The 19420-nt window shown below is 39.6% G+C and overlaps 1 protein-coding gene across 4 annotated transcripts in view; it reads left to right on the plus strand.

Moving 5' to 3' along the window:
* LOC135220526 (protein bric-a-brac 2-like) overlaps positions 1-19420 on the plus strand; it is a 485115-nt gene that overhangs the window by 433060 nt on the left and 32635 nt on the right. For all 4 annotated transcript variants that reach the window (XM_064257703.1, XM_064257704.1, XM_064257706.1 and 1 more), the window contains one exon: positions 11873-12267. In XM_064257703.1, the coding sequence (XP_064113773.1) occupies positions 11984-12267 (284 nt within the window). In that variant the 5' untranslated portion in view covers positions 11873-11983. The remainder of the gene's footprint in view (positions 1-11872; positions 12268-19420) is intronic.

Raw genomic sequence — 19420 nt, forward strand, 5'->3', positions numbered from 1 at the left:
CTCTCTCATCCTCTCTCGGGGTCTCTCTCTCTTCTCTCTCTCTCTCTCTCTCTCTCTCTCTCTGTATTTATGAGAATATGTGTGTATATCTAGCGTTGTTATCTTGCTTAAGCAAATCTGCATTGCCATAAATTCGTGGGCAGCCTCCCTTCAAACCCTTTCCAAAGTCTTCTGTCAATTCTAGTCTGACACCATGGGAAAATTAATATTTCCTTTGCATACGCACTTCATAATTTATATAGTGATATATATATATATATATATATATAGATATATATATATATATATATATATATATATATATATATATATATAAGTATATGTATATGTATATACTATATATGAATTTTTATCACATCACCGTGATTCATATACATGCATTAAGCTACAAATTCCTTTAATATCCAATTGGCCGAGTCGGCAAAAACGTCACTGAAGTCCCGATTTCTCCTCCGCGTGTTGGTTCAAATCCACGAGAGGACGAAATTATTATCAACTAAAAAAATCCCCTTCGATTAACATATATTGGAATTCCGATGGTAGAACAAACTGGTATATATATATATATATATATATATATATATATATATATATATATATATATACGTGTGGGTGTCTGTGTATGTACGTATTGTATACATATGTATTTCAACGCATATATATATATATAATATATATATATATATATATATCTATACTAATATATATAGGACACGTCTCATAAAGGCAGGAATAGCCAGAAAATGTGATGATAACAGGAGCAAACACAGCATGAATAAAATGTTTCCATCTCCCATCTCTCGGTTCAGCTGTTTCCTGTTCCTTCTTTAATCCGCTGATTATTGGCTTTGCCGATTCCATCGCTTGCAAATGGAGGAAAGAAGAATGAAGAAGGATGAATCATATCCACAGTTGCCATGATATTAATCACTTGTAATTGGAGTTAATTGTTAATTATCATTTCATATTACCGAGCTACCTCTCGCCGACCAACTTCGAGTAGTGTCTGGAAAACTGGATTTCTCTGTTCATGTTTTGTTGCTTCCAGTTCCTTCCTGATTCTCTCATGCTCGCCTTCGCTCTTGTCGTTCTGAAGGGCTTATCGCCTTTAGTGTCGTTTGTGCTCTCTCTCTCTCTCTCTCTCTCTCTCTCTCTCTCTCTCTCTCTCTCTCTCTGTGAATTCTAACGTACATTCACCTTCTTCACATATTTCTGTCTTTGCGTGAATACCAACATTCGTGTGCCTGATTCTCTTTGATCTGAGTGCTAACTTTAGATTCACCGCTTTCTCTGTATGTGTGAACTTATAAGAGTGCTAACGTGCATTAACCCTTTCCTCTCTCTCTCTCTCTCTCTCTCTCTCTCTCTCTCTCTCTTAATGCTAATGTATATTTACCCCCACCACGCCTCCCCCACTCTGTGCGTGTGCGTATGCGATTGCAAACGTGCATTTACCTCATTCTCGTACATCCTTTCCATCTGTAAGAGTGCCGATGTACAAATACCCCTTCCTCACGTACATTCAAACCTCTCTCTCTCTCTCTCTCTCTCTCTCTCTCTCTCTCTCTCTCTCTCAACGTACATTTAACTCTTTTTCTGTGTGTGAGTGTTAAAGTATCATGTATCTCTGCTGTGAGTGTTAACTGACATGCAGCCCTTTCCCTCTCTGTGAGTGTAAGCGGGCATTTTCCTATTTGCCTCTCTGCCTGGGTGAATGCTCATGTACTACAAACACATATTTCTCTCCCTCTGTTGGAGCGCTGTTGTGTATTTGACCCCTTCTCTTTTTCCGTGAATATCAACAGACATTTACCTTTTCTCTGTGTGTGTTCGTGTGAGAGCTTGCTCGCCTTAACCTTTGTTCACTCTTTGTGTCATTGCTCACAGTCTACACTTAAAGCCCTCTTCTTTCCGCTCTATTAGTCTCGTACTTTACCCCTTTCTGCGTGTGTGTGTGTGTGTGTGTCTGTATTTAGTGATAACGATTCACATAAATCCACCTCTTTTCTCTTTCTGTGTGAATTCTAATGTAGATTTATCTCCTCCTTTATCTGTGTAAGTGTATCAACACACACTTATGCCATTCTCTATGCCTGTTTGTGTGTTCTCATACATTTATCTGCTTCTGTTTCTTTGGGAATGCTCTCGTGAATTTATTCTCTCTCTCTCTCTCTCTCTCTCTCTCTCAACATGGACTCTGAAATACATATACCTCTTTCTGTATGACAACATACTTACCGCTCCGCATCTCTGCAAATGCCAATGCGCATTTTGTTCTGGCTTTCTCTGTTTGGATGCTAAAATACTTTCATCTGTCACCGTGTGTGCACGCTGACGAACTTCCCTTTTTTGCGCCCGTGCGGATGCTGCCTTACATTTAATGCTTGGTCCCGTTGCGGGAATGGCAGTGCGCATTTTTCCACTCTTTCTTCGTACGAATCCTGATGTAGTACACCTGCCCCTTTCGCTTCGTGCGTTAGTGCACTTCCTGCTTTACTTTTGTCAAGTTTTATAAACATTTTTACTCACATACATTTATGACTATAAAAATGTGTGCCTGTGTACGTGTTTATATACGTATTTCTTGACATAAGAAATATTGCGTACAATTTAAAATCATTGCTAATACAAAATTAAGTTTACTACTGTCTCATATAGGTGGTTGTTTATATAATATTATATATTAATACTATATATAATATATTATATATATAATTATATATATAATATATATGTATATATATAACTATATATATATATATATATATATATATAATATAATATAGATATTATATATATATGTGTGTGTGTGTGTGTGTGCGTGTGTTTGTATATATATATATAGTATATATATATATATATATATATATATATATATATATATATATATATATACATATATATATATATATATATATATATATATATATATATAATTATATATATTCACTTAGCCAGTGACAGCGTTCGTCCTATATAAGGCAAAATTTACTTTTTTGTTATCGAAATGCGACAGAATATCTCCAGCCTAATTCTGGATATTATATTCAGTTCGACGAAATGTTCAGAAACTCATGTCTGACTCTTCAGCAAAGAGTGTGAACAGTAGCGGTACTGGGTTACAGCCTTCACTACGTCATTGCGTCATTCCAGCAACAGATGCAGTCGAAAGCTACCATAGTTGCTGTTTCCTTCCTCTGGAACGACTGGAAAATATGGAATTGAAATTTCATCCTTGCCAACGGGCGTTAAATTGCTCGTAGTTAGTAGCATAATCAGAGACCCTCCTTTTTTATTACACTACTCGTTTTTCGAGTCTCTCTCTCTCTCTCTCTCTCTCTCTTATCATTTCCTCTTGTTATTTTGTTCTAATTATTATCATTTTCATGTTAACGATGTTTTTTTTGTAATCGTATTACAGTACTTTGTAATTTTTCCTTCTCTCTCTCTCTCTCTCTCTCTCTCTCTCTCTCTCTCTCTCTCTCTATGCTATCTTACTTCGCGTTCATTCATTCCTCATAAAATGTTTTACATAATGCAGTACCACTTTTCTTCAATACGTAGGGTCTCAGTATTCTTAAATATCTAGACAAACTGCTTGAATACATTGATTTTAATCTGTTCGGATTTATACACATTCATCAGTGTTTTATAGGCGGGTTTATATATATATATATATATATATATATATATATATATATATATATATATACATACACATACACGCAGATTTTACATAACATCGTGGCCCGTATTTTTAGCTTGAAGATCTCTGTAATATCCTCTCTACCCTTAGCTATTTTGTACCAGAACAATGGCGTCTGAATAGACGAAACCGGTCAGGCACAAACCTTTTTCTTTATTTCTTGTGGTGTTTCTACATGCATATATATATATATATATAAAATATATATATATATATATATATATATATATATTATATTTTATATATATATGTATATATATACATATATACATGTGTGTATGTATGTATGTATCATTGGATTTGTGTGGTGGAAATGCAAATTCGTAACAAAACAACTCTTGAGTACATAATTTAACCTTAATTTCACATTTTCTGTAAAAAGCTAACATTTTTGCAACAAATGAAGAGGAGAGGAAGATGGTAGATGGAACCGAGAGAGAAATCGGCTCCTGAGCGCTGCTATCGGCGTATGAATGATAGATGCCACATGTCAACAGAAGAATAATTCATGGGCCATCTTCCTCCAGACTGTCTGTCCGAAGACGAGCAAATAATCCATTATTGATTGAACCGTGATTGAAATTGTCATCTGTAATTGCTGGGTTGTCATGCGATGGGATGGCCTACAGCATTATGGGATTGTCTTCTGGTTAACGACATGCTAACGGCAGGGAAAGACCACCTCGGTGAGGGGGACCCGGGGCTTAGGGAGGGGCGGCCCTGCACCCTGGCATGAGGCCTGGAACTGGTACTGGCCGTTTGTTGCTGTAACAGATCGAATCAGGAGTTCAAAACGGAAATTCCTCTCTCCCTCCCTCCTCCTCCTCCTCCTCCTTCATTATCTTTATTTCAGTCAATGAAGCGAATTTAAACGAAGGGAGAAATTTGGAATTGAATTAGAGCATGGAATCTTGTTTGGAATAGTGTCAAAGCTTTTGCTGTCTAATTTGACCGCAGACGGCAGTTGTTATCGTCAGCTTCTTCGTCAGTGATATGCATAGCTACTACATACAGAATCACGCGAGACTGGATATTTAGGAGATTTTTTTCCTCCCCTCCAGATATGTATTCCTTATATTAATACAATGGATGATCAAACCTGTTTTTGACACTTTTCATGTTTGAGTTGAATGACTACGGTAGTGTTTACTTCTGCAAACGTCATTAAAAAATGCTTAACTATAGATACTGCAATAATGGTTTTTGCGTAAAATTGTTTTTGTAGAATTCTTCTATGACTTTGGTCGTACTTTGAGAATGATAGCGACACCGAATTCGTATTTTGAGTTTGACAACACAGAACACATTAGTGTTGTTTGCATCGTATTCATGAGTGTTCCCACTTGGTTTAGTCTTCCTTCGCTGGCGTCCCTACGCAAGCTGATGGTTTCTCTCTCTCTCTCCCTCTCTCTCTCTCTCTCTCTCTCTCTCTTATTTGATGTAGGAGGAAAATAAAGTGCATTACTTCTTGTCCATTTTAATTTTCTTCCCTATAGCTTTTAAAGCCTTAGATCATATGAATAACTGGTCACCCATCCACTCCTTAGCCATTGTGATGGGAATAGAGGGAAGCATGGGAGGAAGAAGGGTTGCCCCTCCGTGTCGACGTAGAAGGACCAGGTTTCCTGATTGATGGGCGGGAAGATATCATTTGATGAGAGAATCAACTGCATGAGGATTCCATCGGCCCATCACCATCTACCTCCGCATGCTACCTACCTTTTCCGGGGAATGATCATTGGGCTTTGCCGAGCGCCATTTCAGGCGCGATGCGTTGTTTCTCAGGCTGCTGTTTAAGATTTGACGACTACCATTTTTGATGGATTGGAGAAAAAAATCTGCCAATACTATTATTATAATTATTATCGTTGTTCGTTATCATAGTTGGCATAGTAAATTCCATAATAGTATTGATATTGTTTACTCAATAATTGAATGGGAGATATTTAGTTTGCAGTCTGAAGTACTGGCTATATGTAGTGGTAGGTATCGACCATCCCATCTGGATAGAATTGAGCGCGAAACGAAATGAGAATTGAGCAGTGATCATCCTTCAGTGCCTCGCCTCAGTCAATCGATGCTTACCTTCATGTGATTTTACCTTAAAATATAGGTGACAGATGTCTCTTTTGTTATGTGCCGGACGTATGACTGAAAATATGACGCTCCTAGTCATCATAAGACGGCACCATAGTGGTTTTGTATCCCCCATCCGAGACAGAGCCGCGCCGCTATGCTGATGACGTCAGAATTTCGGCTCTTCGGCTTTATGGAAATGAAATTTTCATTTCTTCCTCTGTAGTTCTCTTTTATTTTAATCCAGTTAATCTTTAGGCCCAAGATAATGATGGTGATTCATTATAGCTTAAGGTTTTATTTGGCCATGACGCCTCCTTCGGTCATGGTAAACAGTCACCTTTTGAATGAAGGTTTTTATTACCCTGAATTTCATGGTAATTTCTTTAGATGATTCATACTCTCTCTCTCTCTCCTCCTCGCTCTCACTCAATTCTCGTCTCCTCCTACCCCTTCTTCTCTCGTCTCTCTCTTATTTTTAAATGTTAGACACTAGATTTCTCTGACTTAATTAAAGCATTGACGCCCTGAGAGAGAGAGAGAGAGAGAGAAAGAGAGAGAGAGAGAGAGAGAGAGAGAGAGAGAGAGAGAGAGAGAGAGAGAGAAAGTCTCATGTTTTGCTATGTAAATGACATTCGTGTAATGGAGGCCATCTTTATTCACCTAAATATCTATTTACATTTCTGTTGCGGATCGGTTGTCAGATCCGGTCCCTTCAGAGTGTCACACAGCCTATGGGCGGATGTGTCAGGCTACCTTGCAACACGCTAGGTTTTACACGTATCGCATGGTAGCAACCGCTCTCTCTCTCTCTCTCTCTCTCTCTCTCTCTCTCTCCTCTCTCTAACATGTAGAAGGTGTATTTATAATTACAATAATTCTGATTTATGAAAATAATACTCTTCCACCGGAAGCGCTCTTTCCTTTTTTTCTTTCTTCGGAAAAATAAACAAGTGAATAACCGACGTCTTGACTTGCGCCTAAGAAAATGTATAATTTTTTTTTTTTTTTTTTCCAAAGTGATGTCTATACTTCCCTTTGAACTTGGAAACAAGTTATGACCAAGATAACGCAGAGAAAAAAGCGGAGTCTCAGATATAAGACAGCACGTCTTCCTGTAAAAGTGCCCACTTGTTGTATAATAATTATATGGGTTGATTTGTGATCTCAGACTTCTGTTTTACTTGTGATGTGAAAGTCCAAGCCATGAAACCACATCACAGTACAGAACAAATATACAGTAAAGATTTTATGCTGAATACTTTTGGCATCCATCAGGAAAAGTTTTTCTGTGTAAAGATTCGGTTTATAAATGAAGTTTCCTTGGAGAGAGAGAGAGAGAGAGAGAGAGAGAGGCTCAAAACATGTGGGAGGGCCAAGAAAGAATTAGCGCGAATGCTGTGGTTATATTGATCTGTGCTTGTCTGGCGTTTGTGGGTATAAGAACACAACGAAACGTTGTGCAAGTGAGTCATAACACAAAGCGCTAAATGGTGCTGGGTCACGCGATCATCTCTCGTCTTCCTCCTCCTCCTCCTCCTCCTCCTCCTCCTCCATCCTCCTCCTGCCGTCTCTCTCTCTCTCTCCTCTCTCTCTCTCTCTCTCCTGTCCGGTGTCTGCACCGCGCGATGACCATGATGATGACTCTGATGTTGACCAATCGCGTCGGCCGTTTCTGACCCTTAAAACAGCGAGCGAGTCAAAACACTCAACCGTCGAAATTGCTGGGCTAATTGGTGGTAGTTGTGTATTTCTAAGTGAGGAGGTATATGTTGTAAACTACTGCTGTTTTTCTTCGTTCTTAAGAAGCCTTTTTTTATTTGCACCACAAATTATTACTTTATTGCCTTTGGTTTGCTACCTACCTTTCCTTCCTCCAAACGTAACTTCGCGTTCATATTTTGAATTGGCTGCCTTAATTGATCTTCTTTCGACCCTTTTGCTACCTGGAGACTTAGCACAATCTTAGGTCAACGAAGGTGGTCATGAATCACAACTTACTGCTGACCTACAAGGGATGACAGGGCATTTCCTTTTTTGAATAGCCGTTGTCGCTAACTTGCAGGGAAATAAATAAAAAAAATAAAAATAATAAAAGGAGTGTCGCTCATTGATGTGCTGTTCATTTTGCACTGCTTTGACCGATGGGGCTTCTCAGAATCCGCGGTATCAAGTTTGGTCTTCTTGCGTCTCATAGTATAAAGACCACATTTTGTAGAATAGAAGAACTACTATACATACATACATACATAAATATATATATAATATATATATAGATATATATATATATATATATATATATATATATATATATATATAGATATATATTTATACATATACATATACATAGTTACTATATACTATATATATATGATAGATATATCATATATATATATATATATATGTGTGTGTGTGTGTGTGTGTGTGTGTATTATACATATATATATATATATATTATATACTATATATATATATATATATATATATATATATATATATATATATATAAAATAGTATATAAAATAGTACATATAAGATACTTATATTATAGATATTATATATATAGATATATATATATATATATATATATATATTATTATATACACATATTTATATATAATATATATAAAATACATATACCATATATATATATATATATATATATATATATATATATATATGCACACGGGCTGTGTGTACGTAGTGATGAAGAAGACACAAAAAATCTTTTTTAATATTGGATTCATTACAACTTAGAAATAAATCCCCAAAGTGGATAAAAGCATCCTTTCCAGTTCGATCTTCCCAAGCTATAACAAAATTCTATACTAAACGGTACTTACTTGTGGCTTAATATTTGTTAATAAAAAACTCACAACATGTATAATTGAAAATTTATTTTCACACACACACACACACACACACCACACATTATATAGATATTATATATATATATATATATTATATATAATAGATATAATATATATATACACATATATACAATATTGTATATGTGTGTGTATAAACCAAGTGCTCATTTTTACCAGTTATGTTTACTTTTGACTGGCTCAAGATATGATTGGATAGGTTTGGGAAAAAATCTGTACGTAAACAGGTTTTCGACATGTATACTACATCCACAAACACACACACATATTTGTGTGTGTATTTGTATACTGTATGCATATGTGTATGTGTGTATATTTATGTATGTATGTGGATTTATATAGGTAATGCTCTTCATGTAAATAACACACGTGACATCATAGGCGCGTGCAATGTAAATCCCCAGTAGATGGTGGCGGCATCCTTGAGTGGGGGTGGATGGATGGATGGCATGGCGGGGCAAGTAAGTGTTCGTGTGATTTCTTGTGAAAAGGCCGCTAGCGTGCTCATACGAGGCAATTTATGGCTTTGTTCCAGATGTTGATGTTTATCGTCTCGGTACCTCTTTGTTTGCCTTTTCCATACGGGAGCAAGTTTTTATTGCCATCCGCATCGCATAAATGACTCGCGAGCCCCGTCTGGTCCTTCCTCTGCTGCCTCTCTCTCTCTCTCTCTCTCTCTCTCTCGTCTCTCTCTCTCTCTCCCTCTCTCACTCTCTCTCTCTCTCTCTCTCTCTCTCTCTCTCTCTCTCTCCCCCCTTCCCCATCTCTCTCTCTCTCTCTCTCTTCCGTCCTCAGTCAAAGCTAGGAAGAGACGGAACATAAATTTCAACTGATTAGTGACGATGGTGTAGCTTTGCGTCTTATTTTTGCCATCCAATGGCGGTAAAATCTAAGTGGTATGAGTTGTACTATAACAAAACAGAACTGAAAACCAGGCTCAGAGGAAATAAAGACACGAGTCGCCTCTCGACCCAGAAAATAATGTTATAAATTATAGATTATTAAAATATCTCTCATGACATAGTATTCCAGGTATATATATACATATAAATATATGTATAGCTACATACATACACACACGCATATATATATATAATAAGATATATATATATATATATTTTACATCTCTTTATTTATACTTATATGTATATAATTATATAATTATAAAACTTATATCATATATATATATATACATATACATATATATAGTATATATATATATATATATATATATATATATATATATATATAAAACTATGTGCGTGTGTGTTTGTGAATCGTTTATCACATACACCGTGACATTTTTATGTTCGAAGACATTAAGCTACAAATGTCGTTTCGGAATATCACAGAAGGGGAATTATGACCGACAAATGAGTCATTAACTGGGGGACTCGAACGGCCTGACAGTATGAATCAACGACTCTTGTTTATCAGTCATAAGTCTTCTTCTTCTTCTTCTTTCCCACCGTTATCCCTACATTAAAGGGTCGGTTGCTTGATGAGCATTTCTTTACACCATCAGGCATGGTATATAGTGTGGCAAAGGGTTTTTACGACCGCTTGCCCTTGATGTCATCAACCACAGTTATAGGTGGTGGGCCTTGCCTTTGACTGAAAAGTCCACCTGCAAGGTAGCAGTTTCCACAGTTATTGGCAGTGGTCCTAGCCTTTTACTAAAGAGTAAGACTGCAAGGCAGCAGTTTCCCACAGTCATGCGGTGGGCCTAGCCTTTTGCTCAAAAGTAAGACTGCAAGGCAGCAGTTTCCAGTTATTGGCAGTGGTCGCTAGCCTTTTACTAAAGAGTAAGACTGCAAGGCAGCTTTCCACAGTCATATGCGGTGGGCCCAGAAAAAGCCTTTTCGCTCAAAAAGTAAGGACTGCAAGGGCAGCAGTTTACCCCAGTTATTGGCAGTGGGCCTAGCCTTTTGCTAAAAATAAAAAGTAAGAGTCAGCATGAGCTGAAACAAAGAATATTATTGTTTATTATTATTATTAGCTTATATCCCGTTAATCAATACTGTCCGCCTTCAAGTCTCCCAGTTACCGAATCGTTTGGCAGTTATAATTCCCTTTTCTGTGATATTCCCGTAGTAGAGCTTATTGGATATTAAAACTAAATTTGTAGCATAATGTTTGTGAATACGCACAAACACAAACGCATATATATACATATGTTTATATATATATATATATATATATATATATTATATATATTCATCTATAATATATAACAGGGATTTGTAGGTGAGAGGCGGCGTCAAACTTGTGTCCTCTCGTGGGGTGGCTGAGTGGTTACAGGCGCTTCATTGTATGTCCTGATTCCTGGGTTCCTAGGTTTAGGGCCCAGGGAGCCGACGAATTATCAACTAAAAATTCCCCTTCAGTTAACATAGGAAAATATATTAATTCTGAGGTAGAGCGAATTAGATATTAAAGGACATTTATAGCTTAATGCGTATATATGAATCACGATGATGTGATCAGACTCATATATATATAGATATATATATATATATATATATATATATATATAATATATATATATATATATATATTCATCATATAATCAAAAGGTTACTTACTTACTGACTTTCGTAAGGAAAAGCCTAAACTTACAGAAGGGGAATTTAGTGTCAGACACCTGAATCCTGAAAAAATGGTTTTGATATGACTACTGTTACTCAGTCTGTCATCGACGGGGCGAGCGTAGTTAGTGCGCATGCGCTCTTCTGTTTTTCTTGCATAAATGGCTGACGATGAATCTTTTATTTCGCCGCTGTAAGAATTGAATTACTTCGCATATGAAAGCAAGGGAGAAAGGTCGGGGAAAGCGGCCTGGTTTCATACTACTGGTTCTCTCGTCCACATTTTGAAAGCTTGTAAAAAATTTCAATTCAGTGCCCTACATTACCCAGAATCTCACCAATGAAAGATGAGTTACTCGTATTGGACGCTACTATATATATAGATATAATATATACTATATAGATTATATATATAATATATCATATAGAATATATATATATATATATATATATGTGTGTGTGTGTGTGTGTGTGTGTGTGGTGTGCATTTATTGCTATGTGAAACAACATTAAACTCATATAAATTTGAATTGTTATCACTGTTATTATTATTATTATTATTATTATTATTATTATTATTATTATTGATGTGGTTGTTCTTTCTGGATTTGCAGCATGGTGGGTGACCGGCGGGTGGGTTCTTAAAGCGACGGAGGCCGAAGGGAAGAGGAGCCAGTCGAAGGGCAGGCCATCTCAAAGGGCGACTCAATCCCTCTTGCAGCAGGATGGGGAGCAGCAGCGAACACCTTCACCAACACAATCCCCTGCAGCAGCAGCAGCAGCAGCAGCAGCAGCAGCAGCAGCAGGAAAAGGAGAAGGAGTCTCAGCTACAGCAGCAGCAGCATCAGCATCAGGAGCATCAACAGAATCAACAGCATCTGCAGCATTCACAAACGCTGCACCACCACAACGGAAATCACGGCAGCAGCCATCTTAGTAACGACGAGAAGCGCCAGACTTACAACCTCTGCTGGAATGAATTTCCCTCGAATCTCTTGTCCTTCTTCAAGTGAGTACAGAACTTCGTTTTTTTTTTCTTTGATCTTTGCACCATGAAATATATGGAATATGTGGACGGAATACAGAATTAAGCCAGAGTCCAAGCGCTGGGACCTATGAGGTCATTCAGCTGTGAAGCGAAAATTGACAGCAAAAGGTTTGAAAGGTGTGACAGGAGGAAAACATCATCGCAGTTGCACTTTGAGACAATTGTTAGGAGAGGGTAGAAAGTCAGATGGCAGAAAGTGAACCTTAATGAATGACTACAGTGAACCGCACGAGTAGCACTGATGGCACACTACCCCACTACGGGGATCTTCGGAGGAGCCTTGTACCAAAATCCGTTACATTGAATTTATGTTAGCTTTAAAAAAGGCTATTCGTGGCAAATGAATGTCAGAATCTTAATCTACCTAGTTTTTCTAATGTTTATTTATTGTTTTTTTAATAACCGATCTCTTCCTGTAACTGCCATTACCTTCTGTTACTTCTTTTAAATGAACACCATATTCTTTGGAAGCCTCAATTTAAAGTTGATGACCAATAATAATAAATTAGAATGGAAGAGTAAATCCACAGTAGTATGTCTTTTTGATCTTGTTATTTAAAATATAACGCAGAAAGCTTTCGATGACCTGCACGGTCATCGAAAGCTTTCTGCTTTGTATTCTAAATAATAAGATCAAACAGACATATTATTTTGGATTTACTTTTCCATTTTAATTTATTGACTCATGTGATTATTAGTTTTCTTTGAATAATAATAATAATAATAATAATAATAATAATAATAATAATAATAATAATAATATAATAATAATAATAATAATAAGAATAATAATAATTACAAGGAATTCTTCTTCAGTGGCCTTCATTGCAGTGTATGTTGAATTCTTATTTGCAGTTTAATTTGAAAGTGACTATTTTCACACAGGTTCTGAAGTTGTTTGCTGCGCTTTTGATGGTTAAAAGTAAATATGTGTAATACACTAACATCTTTTCAAATGAGTTCCATATTGATTTGTTGGTTTCGAACTGGTTCAGTGTTCGAAGAGATAACTTTTTAAATAATTGGCTTTTACTGTGAGCGTTGTTTAGAGTTCTCAAACGGTTCATCCGAATTTTGTCTGGGACAAAATCGTGTGACAGAGTAATGTCATTTGCATTTTGAAATTATATATTGTAAGCGATGGTTAGATTAGGAAACACGTCATTCTTAGGAAACAGATTGGCATCATTTTAGCAGAGATTTCGTTTCAGTTTCTCTTGAAATCATTATATTCAACTAAATAGAGAAGAACACTCCACAGTATTTTCACTGCACTTCAATGGTCAATATACTGAATAGGTGTCTGGCAATGACACATTGCAAAGTTCTTGAAGCCAGACGAAAAGCTCCGACCGAAACCTTGTACACGAATGAAAGCCGAACAGCTGTGAGATCCCTCACACTTATTCACCCTTATCTCTAGAGAGGAGCCGCATATCTCACTCGCCTTGCTTTGATGGTAATCAATGGGAAGCACTCGAGTGTCATTGCCATTTCTGGTTTTGGATAACAGGTTCATGTTGCCGATACATTTATAAATATGGGAACATGTTTCACAGACATAATTCTGACTCACCACGGGACCGAACCCCGGTCTTTTGAATGAGAGTCCAAGGCATTAGCAATCCGGGCACAAAGGTCATAAAAGCAGTTGGAACCTGAGTACCTACTTACGTGCCCCAGGTTTTTCCCGGGCAGGCGGCCAAGGTCTGACATAACAGCAAATTTTACCCACCTCCCCGACTCGTCCGTGCTCGAATTGAGTGTTTTGTTCATGAAACTTACCTGTCAGATATATATATAGCTGTATCTCCGACGTCCGACAGAATTTCAAAACTCCCGGCACACGCAGTGGGCGGCCAGGTGGTTAGTACCCATTCCCGCCGCTGGGAGGCGGATATCAGGAATCATTCCCATTTTCTATTCAGATTTTCTCTGTCGCGGTAGTGAAAACACCTGTTTCCACTACCTCCGCCTAGGATTTTGAAACTTCATTAGCCGCTTAAGTATCCTACTTATTTTTTTGAATGATTGACTTGGATTTGTGGCTAGGCATACGCTATCATAAATTAAATTAATTAAATTTTTTCATTGCATATGATGTCTGAATCTAGTTAGCCTAGTTTCAGATTTGTTGTCTGCAACGGGTAAGGGGAGGCTACCGAAACCTTCGGTAGACACTCGTTTAGTATACATGTTTTCTTGTTGAGAGATCAATGTAATTAGTGTAATGTTGACTGATTCCGAAAGAGACGTATGATTCGTATGTACGCAAATTAGAGCGTGATAGAATCAGGAGGTCTTCCTCCACAGTAACAGAAGTTAGGATAATGAACCTACTAACCTCCAGTAGACTTTATTTTGCTAACCCTGGTATGGCTTTAAACGGGCCTAGAGGAAAGGAGGTTCTGTGAGAAGTAATGCCCTTTCTATTATTGTGGATTACATCAAGTAAGCTTGAAAAAGTGCTCGCTCTCCAATCAGTGTTGTGAGTGTAGTGATGTTGATTTTGCCTAGTTTGTGGAGGGGGCGTCAGATCGGTCCTATAACGCCTCTAGGTCTAAACCTCTGTCGGACTCCCAGGACCAGGGAGGGGGCAAGTTGAAAACCGAAGGAGGGTTACGGGAACCCCCCCACCGATCTGGCGTCCCTTCTGGCAGGATAAGGCTGCCAAAGATCGTGCACGTGCACGAATCATGAAAGATTGCTTCTCGTCCTCCGAGGCGTCCTCCCCGCAAGGTTTGGAGCTCTCGGAAGGACTCGCGCGCCCCTCTAAGAAGCTTTAGAGAAGAGGACGCTTTCACGTCCTCTCTCTCGTCAGGAGGGAACGTCAGATCCGCCCCATAACGCCTCTAGGCCTGGACCTCTGTCGGACTCCCAGGACTAGGGAGGAGGGCATGTCGAAAGCCGAAGGAGGGTTACGGGGACCCACATCGATCTGGCGTCCCCCTTTCGGCTTGACTTAATATCGATAAGCGTGACAAAGACGCAAAATGTCGCACAGGCGGCTGTCGTCTTGGTCAAGAGATTAAAAATGTCCTTAGGCAGGACCCTCACAAGGACGCCTTCGAGACATTCACGCTCTATCGAGAGGAAGGAACGTCTTTACTCATTGTAGCAAGGATTGTTTCTTGCTTTCCAAGACGCTCCACCTTCACAATTTGCCTCATCGAAGCCAGGAAGGCCCCCTGGCTTCGTTAAGATGGCCACTTTCGCTCTCTGCGAAAGAGAGCGTTTAAGAGAGTCCAGGATTGGATGGAATTCAAGGAAGGTTAAAGGGTAAGCCTTTCGTTTAACACCTTCCCCCATCATAGACTGAAAGGGAAAGGGGAGCTGGGATCTTGGGTACGAACAAACAGGAGAAGAAAGCAGGATTGAAAGCACCGTCTTCTTTTCTTCCCAAGGAGATTTCGCCAATTTGGTGGACCGCCTCCAAGGTCTTATTTGTCATCGGCTAAGGTTTCCTCCTCCCCTCATGGCGCTATGTATACGTTAGGTGACGTTCGCTTTACTACGAAACGGGATATTGTTCAAGCTCATAGATTGACGTCCGGCAAGCTGATTTGCATAGTCAAACAGCTCGCCAAGACGCATCTTACTCGTCCCTAAGGGACGCTCTGTCAGCGGACAGAGATGACACTGGACAGACTATCCTAGTTTTCGACAGGAGAAGGGCAAAGAATTCCTCATACCCAAGAACACACAGGCGTCCTTTTAAATGCCCTTCTGCAGTGTCGATGAGCGTGACAAAGACGCAAGATGTCGCACAGCCGGCCGTCGTTTTTGTCAAGAGTGGCGAACGTCCTTAAGACTCGTCCTGATGACGATCACCGTACCTATGCTTAGGACGCTCGCGTTTCATGAGCGGCCCTCCCTCGCCAGGAAGCCTCTCAAGTTACTCGTGTTGACGCACGTCATTCACTATGACGCTTCCCTTGATGTTCGTCGCTCTTCTATTCCGGACGCTCTTTCAAGACGCTCAAAGAATGCAATCTAGGACGTTCGGCAAGCACCTCGCGACGATGCCTTTCGGAACGCTCGGCGTTTCCTTTTTTGAGCACGTGTCTGGATATTTTCACTTGCATTACTAAGACGCAAAATGTTGCACAGGCGGCCACCGTCTTTGTTTAGAAGGTAACGAAAGTCTTTAAGGCCGTCTTGGAGACGATAGCCTTACGTCTTTCCTATAGTGCTCTCACACTTCAGGAGCAGTGTGCGCTCTAGGACGACGCTTTCGGGTGGCCTTTCAGAAGACGCTCGACGTCATAAACATTGATAAGCTTTTTGGAAGACGCTCGATGTCTTACACATCTGGCGCTTTCGCCAGGACGCTAGCGAGGACGCTTTTGAAGACGCTCGGCATCCTACACGTCATGACGCTTGGTAGAGCACTTGCCAGGGACGTTCTTCAGAACGATAGCCGTCCTACGCATCAAGACGTTCGGCAGGATTCCTGCAAGAACGCTCTTCAAGAGAGCGTCGTCGAAGTAGAGGAAGGAGTTTGGTCTCGTCAAGAATGTATACTTTCTCTTTCTAACAAGGGAGCGTTCAAGAAGAATCCATCACTGATGAATTCCAGGAAAACTGTAAGCAGATTTCGGTGTCATAACAAACGCCTCGTCTGCTTTTCGGGATTGCGCTGCCGAAGGGGAACATTAAGGTCATTCCTGTCGTAAGCCCAGTCTCCTAATCAGGAATCCTGCCTCCCCCTTCCCTCGATTTCTGCGGGAATCGGAAGGCTATATGCGCGAATTCCTGGATTACTTTCCGTCATGCAATTGGGTTAGTTCTCATTGACAAAGTTCTTAATAACATTTTATCGCATAAGCGGGGATAAGTAACAAAATTTCGAAAGAGCTCTCATTCATTAGTCAGAGGCTCATCCAGGAAAAAGACTTATAGACTACGTCCATGAAGTCTTTATGTCAAATATCATAAGAAGCTTGAACTTTCCTTTTCGATCTTCGGTTCTCACTTGAGGATTTCCATTGGAATAATATTATTCCTTTTCTTGGCAAAGAGAATGAAGACAGTCGATTTTCATTCTCTCTCTCTTCCTCGTCGAGGAAGAATGTAGTAGAGAATTAGATGTTCAAGTGACTGCAATACTTAGGTATTTTATCTTCGCGTCATATTACTAATGTAAAGTTCAAGTCATTATACGCATATCGTGGTTACCTCTACAGATGGCAACCGAAAGGACTGTTATTTTAAGTGTATTTTATCGGTCCTTCCTGCAAACTTCCAGGAGTTTCCGGTGTAAGACAATGCTTGAAGGTATTGTTACAACAACACCAACTCAGCTTCTGCATGTAGCGAATTATGTTTCGCTTGAATATGCCTGCTTTGAGAAATGTTCTTATGATCGATAATAGTAACGAACCTATTCCTTCGTAGAGAGAGTAGCTGGTAACTCAGGCAGAATAGTGCGAAACGAGAGGTTGCTGTCATTGTGGATGACGCAGTATATTTAATCGGTACTCCCGGCAACTTTCCAGGAGTTTCCGATTTAACATTTGGTTAATTAAGCGTAATGTTACGACAACACAAAATCAGCTTCTGTATTAGCGAATTCTGTTTCGCTTAGATATGCCCAACTTGAGAGTTTCTGTTCAAATAATGGAAAATCTATTCCTTAGTGAATAGAATAGCTGGCAACTCGGCATAAGACTGCGAGAAGGTGAACATAGCTGCTGACCTGTAACTGTCACAGTGTCTCACACTGTCACCAACTCAGTGTTAGGTAGCTCGTTGTACTGCTCAGTCGGTTACGTCTCTCTCTCCCGCGGGATGATTTACGAACCGCTATCTCTGCCCTACAATCATGACTTTCGCCTCGGGTTGAGGGGAATTTCTGGTAATCATGAATAAACGACTTCATTTTGCTAAGAAATTTTCAACAGAGATATCTCTTAGACATGTTCGGCGCTGCTTACCGCACTGTAACAGAATTCCGTACGAGTCTACCGCAGCATAGCACTATAATAATGCTCTCCTGCTTATGCAAAGCGCAGCCTTATTAGGGAAGGAAGCATGCTTAGTGAGGGAATGGATGAGTCTGCTGGGACCATTTCCTCGCTGGAGAAGCTTGTTTCCCTGAATAGACTGCAATTCAGACCTCTACAGTTTTTCCTACAGGAGAAACTGAAATAACATCAAAGATCTAGAGATAATTCTAAACGTCTCTCAATGGGTTAAGGATCACCTCAGGTGAATAATGAGAGGGAGCCAGGCATCCGGACAGAGGTCCTGGCACATAATCTAAAAGAATTGGAAGCAATTTGGTTGGCTCTCCAGTTCCTCGAAGAGTGAGGTTTTGGTCGAGTGGTCCAAATCATCTCAGATAATTCCGCAGCTCTCTCATATACCAAGAAAAAGAGATGGTTTATCGGCATAGGCACGGAACGTAACGATCCATTAAGAGGTTCGTTACACGATTGCACGTCCGTGCGGATCTTCTCGATCGACGGCAGCAACTACTGACGTTTGACTTTTGAGTAATCCTCGCTTAGAAGATGTCGAGAGTGTGGAGACTTTGGGGACGTCCTTTCGTAGATTTTGCAATATTGAAGACGAAGAAGCTTCCTCTACGTTGCGCCCTTATTCTCGATCCGAGAGCGGTAGCAATAGACGCCATCCTATAGTATGGAATGGGATAGTTGGTTAGCCCTTTTTCCCCTATTCAAAAGCTTAGGAAATGTAATAAGATAATCGCTGGCGTCAGAGGGAGTGAGAAAGACGCTGATCGCCCCATGTTGGCCTTCGAGAGGCTGGAGTTCACAGAGGTCACGTCCTTCAGAGAGCACTTTCCAAGGACCCTTCCCCAGAGAGAATCGGTCTACTCTAACAGCCTCACTTCGAGAGGTACCTAAAATCTCTCCGCTCTGAGTCTGAATGCGTTCAGACTGTCAAGAAGCGAGAGGATCTTCAAGATTAATTGCAAGTCTCATTGCCAAAGCAAAGCAGTGCTGCATATTTTGCAGTGTACCAAATCGGAGTGGGCCGTTTCTTCTGGACATAGGGCAGGAAGAATGACTGTTCCTCTACCTCTGACCTCTGTGAATGACTTTACCGCCTTCCCATTCCGTCTGAAGATGGGATAAGCTAACAGTCC

Source organism: Macrobrachium nipponense, chromosome 2, assembly GCF_015104395.2.
Source record: "Macrobrachium nipponense isolate FS-2020 chromosome 2, ASM1510439v2, whole genome shotgun sequence".
Classification (NCBI taxonomy): Eukaryota; Metazoa; Arthropoda; class Malacostraca; order Decapoda; family Palaemonidae; genus Macrobrachium; species Macrobrachium nipponense.